The 4,021-nt window shown below is 45.4% G+C and overlaps 1 protein-coding gene across 1 annotated transcript; it reads left to right on the forward strand.

The window, feature by feature from the left end:
• Positions 1–1,857: 1,857 nt before the first annotated feature.
• On the forward strand, positions 1,858–2,808 carry LOC115658803 (uncharacterized protein F54H12.2-like). Its single transcript, XM_030578253.1, has one exon. The coding sequence runs from the start codon at positions 1,858–1,860 to the stop codon at positions 2,806–2,808; it is 951 nt and encodes a 316-aa protein (XP_030434113.1).
• The last annotated feature ends 1,213 nt before the right edge of the window (positions 2,809–4,021 follow it).

Genomic DNA, 4,021 nt, shown 5'->3' on the forward strand with positions numbered 1-4,021 from the left:
CCTCTACCAATCAGGATGGGTTGCTTCCCCTGTAGCTCCGCCCCAAGTGGAGATTTGACCAATCGGGAGGGAGTTCAGGGGTGAGGTGACCCGTCCGGAAGTGGTTCCTGTGACTCCTTTAGGAACTCCTTCCATCATCCTCTACCGATCAGGAAGGTTTTCAGCTGTTGGGGACCATCCCCAAGAGGAGATTTGACCAATAGGGAAGAACTCAGGGGAAGGGTGGCCCATCCGCGAGTGGTTCATGTGACCCCTCTGAGAACTCCTCTCATCGCCCTCTACCAATCGCTTTGGGTTTCGGCTGCACAGGACCGGCCCGAGAGCAGATTTGACCAAAATAGTGCAGGTTCTGGGACGGGGTGAACTGCCCAGAAGAGGGTGGTGTGACCCCTCTCAGAACTTCTCCCAGTACCCTCTGCCAGTCAGAGCACAGCACCATCACCCCATAACTCCCAGCACCAGGCAGAAGAGGCCATCTTTTACCAAGAATGCATGTTTTAGAAATCATGGAAACTTGGACTCCTTCACCACTCCTGTGAGAACTTGGGCCTTTGTTTTAGCCCTGAGCACCTTTGGACTTGTGTGGAGAAAATGCTACATCAGCAACAGTTCCAGTGGGGGTCCTTTGACTCAACCGTTCATGGATACGCAGGAACCTGGCCCCGAAACCCAAACCCTCGTGAGGCACCCCGATGAGTGTGATGGCCTCTCATTGTCCACCCCCCTAGAGGTGGAAGGCAATCATGGCTTGGAAGAGTCACCAGCAGACAAGGAGAATGGAAAAGACGTCACTCAGGTAAATGAATGATTAAGAAGTGACGGTTGAGGATGTGGTGTAATGGGGTTAGGAACCAACCCGAGATTGCGTAAATCTGAAAACAAGCAGTGGGGATACTTATACTGTTTCTTTTCTGAAAAATCTCTCAACAGCTTGACAATGCCTTTCTAGGTCCCTGTCCAAGGAAGGAACAATGCTTTTGTCACTATCACCTACGATAAATCTCATTACGTCCCTATCAGTAAACACCACATCGACACCATCACCACTGAAATAAAGACAGATCAGAACAGATGCGTCTCATTTCGCTTCGGAAAGGTGATCGTCAAGCTGCATTTGCATCTGGAGAGACAGCGAGGTTTCTAAAAAGCAAAATGCTATTATGATGATCCTAAAAAATTACGACCACCCCCACCATCTACAGGAACTATTACAAAGCCCAGGCTGGATACGCCCTTCCTGGATATCATGGGGCTTCCGTGATGTACGGGGCTGGTGTGGGTGGAATATTTCGTAGCCTCTTTTGAAAGGCCGTACCGCTTTTGAGGAGGGGGCTAGAGATTATTAAACCCCACGTAAAAACTGCTGCTCAAAACATAGCTAAAAGATGTGGTTGGTAGGTCATGTCTCCCATGCTGTTCTGGAGAAGGTGGGGAATACAGCCTCACAGGAAGGATTGAGGATGATGTACATTAAAAGGAGGAAGAGAAAGAGAAATGCCTCATACCCGCGACACACAGGTCCCCCGAAACCCTTTTAAAGAAGGGCTTTGACATGCAGGGCCGGCTATAAGCGAAAGTCCAAGAGGAAGCATGGGCAAAAGAGGAGATGGTCTCTGCCTGATAAAAGAGAGATTTTAATCAACATGGCTTTTGTTCACTGCGCATCTGAAGAGTGCATCAAATCTGAACTAGACTTGTTCCAAATAGCTCCTGCGCAGACCGGCATCGAGAAAAGCATCTACACTGAGGTGCCACCTCTGTTGGCCGTTTACGGAGTCTGCCCCCATTGACTTTTTTATAGCAGGGAATGGCATAGATGATATGGATTTAAACAACACACTGCTTTACCTGTGTTGCATGATTGTAAAAGGAGACGGAACTGAACTCGCCAAGGATGCCACGGTGGGTCTGGTGAATTACCCCGTGGCCTCCATTTTCAGTCAGTTGGATGTCACACTGGGAGACCACCTCGTAAGCCAAAGCAACAACTGTTACCCTTACAGGGCCTTTATAGAATCAGTGCTCAGTTACAGCAACGACACCCTCGCCACACAATTTTCCGCTGGCCTGTTTTACAAAGACACTGCTGGACCACACAAAGAAATGGAGTTGGATGGAAGGAATCTAGGGTTTGTGAGGCGTGCAAAGCTGATGGCCCAGAGCAGAATAGTAGAACTGCTGGGTCATTTACATAGCGACCTGTTTTTTCAAGAAAAACTTTTGTTGAACGGAGTGGATGTGAAAATTAAACTGACGTGCAGTAAAGATGCTTTCTGTTTAATGGGCAGTGCGACTGAATGGTTTAAAGTGTACATTGTATCAGCGTCCCTTTTTGTGAAGAAAGTACAGGTGGCCCTGAGTATCCATCTTGGGCATACAGAGGCCCTGCTTACCGCTAATGCTAAATACCCTGTGGACCATGTGGGAATGAAAATGTTTAGCATCCCTGCGGGCAGCAGGATGAGTAAGCAGAAGAACCTGTTCTTGGGACAGTTACCCAACATGCTTGTCCTAGGGTTTGTGGATAATGATGCCTTTAGTGGAAGTTATGCTAAAAATCTCTTTCATTTTAAACATTATGATACTAATTTTGTGGCTTTGTATGTGGCTGGTGAACAGATACCAACCAAGCCTCTGGAACCAGACTTCGAGGCAGGATGCTACGTAAGAGAATACATGAATCTGATACAGATGGCTGGTAAACACATGAAAGATCGTTCTCTGTTAATCGACCGTGAGGAGTTTGCACAGGGTTACACCTTGTTTGCCTTTGACCTGTCTCCTGACCAGGAATGCGCCAATCACTAGTCCCTGATTAAAAGCGAGAACCTGAGAGCAGAAATACGTTTTGGGAAAGCTTTAATGGTCACCATCAAAATGATCATGTTTGGGGTTTTTGACAATGTCATAGAGATAATCAGAGGAGAAACGTTCTGTTTGACTACATGTGAAGATGAACACCGTGCAGCTCTCACATATCTTATCAACGGACCTTTACACAAAAAAGAATTTCTTAGATGTGTTCTCCTGTGATTGGCTCCCTGGAGGCAAGCTATCTCAGAGACCCTTAGGTTTGGTGGTCAACACGCATCCACACAACCAACTGGGTGAACATTGGCTCGCCTTGTATCTGGCAGAGCTTAACCATGGAGAGTTTTTTGACTCATATGAGCACCCCCCGAACAGTGTGTTGTTTCCTAAAAGAATTATGAAATTTAAAAAAAAAAATGACACGGACATTGTATTTCACAATAGACAATTACAAGGCCTCCACTCCATCGCCTGCGGCGATCACTGGGTGTTTTTCTTACATCAGCGTAGCAAGGGTCTATCTTTTGACCGGATTTTAAAACTGTATTCTAACAACTTAGTGCAAAACGGCCGGATGGTGATGAATTTTGTAAAAAATAAATTTAAATTCTTGGGCATGTTTAGCCTTGCTCAAAACATGTTTCAGCAAGCCCAGATATGTGTGTCTTGCAAAGATTTTCATAGCCACGTTACCCAATAAAGCACCCCAGGTTAGGGGTTTAAAGACAACTGATATTTGGTGGGATTTTTTGTTCTTTGTTTTTTGTTTGTTAGTTTGTTTGTTTTAAAAAAAAAGATGATCAATTCAGAAAAAGTACACGGATTTAAAAAAAAAGTATAGAAATGTTTTCTTTAAGGCAAAACATTACCAGTTTTAAACATTTTAGAACATGAAAAAACATTACACACTGAGCCATTCAGATCTTTAAGCCAATTTTCATTTTTTAGATGGCAAAAAAGGGGTCACCGTTTCTCGATCCACCCTGGTGTCAGCGGTCAAGGCCTTCAGGCATTCCAAAAGATCTCTGTTGGCTGCATTGCTCATGACAGAAGATGATACGTTCAGTTCCATCATGACATTCATAAACACATTCCATCCTTTAGGTACATGTCTGCTAGGAACAGAGCACGTCTGGGTGACAGCCCTGACTAAGTCGAGCATGTTAGACCCATTAACCACAGAGCCTTTGTACACAAAAGCCCCTTTATC

The sequence above is a fragment of the Gopherus evgoodei genome, chromosome 10, assembly GCF_007399415.2.
Source record: "Gopherus evgoodei ecotype Sinaloan lineage chromosome 10, rGopEvg1_v1.p, whole genome shotgun sequence".
NCBI classification, from domain to species: Eukaryota; Metazoa; Chordata; order Testudines; family Testudinidae; genus Gopherus; species Gopherus evgoodei.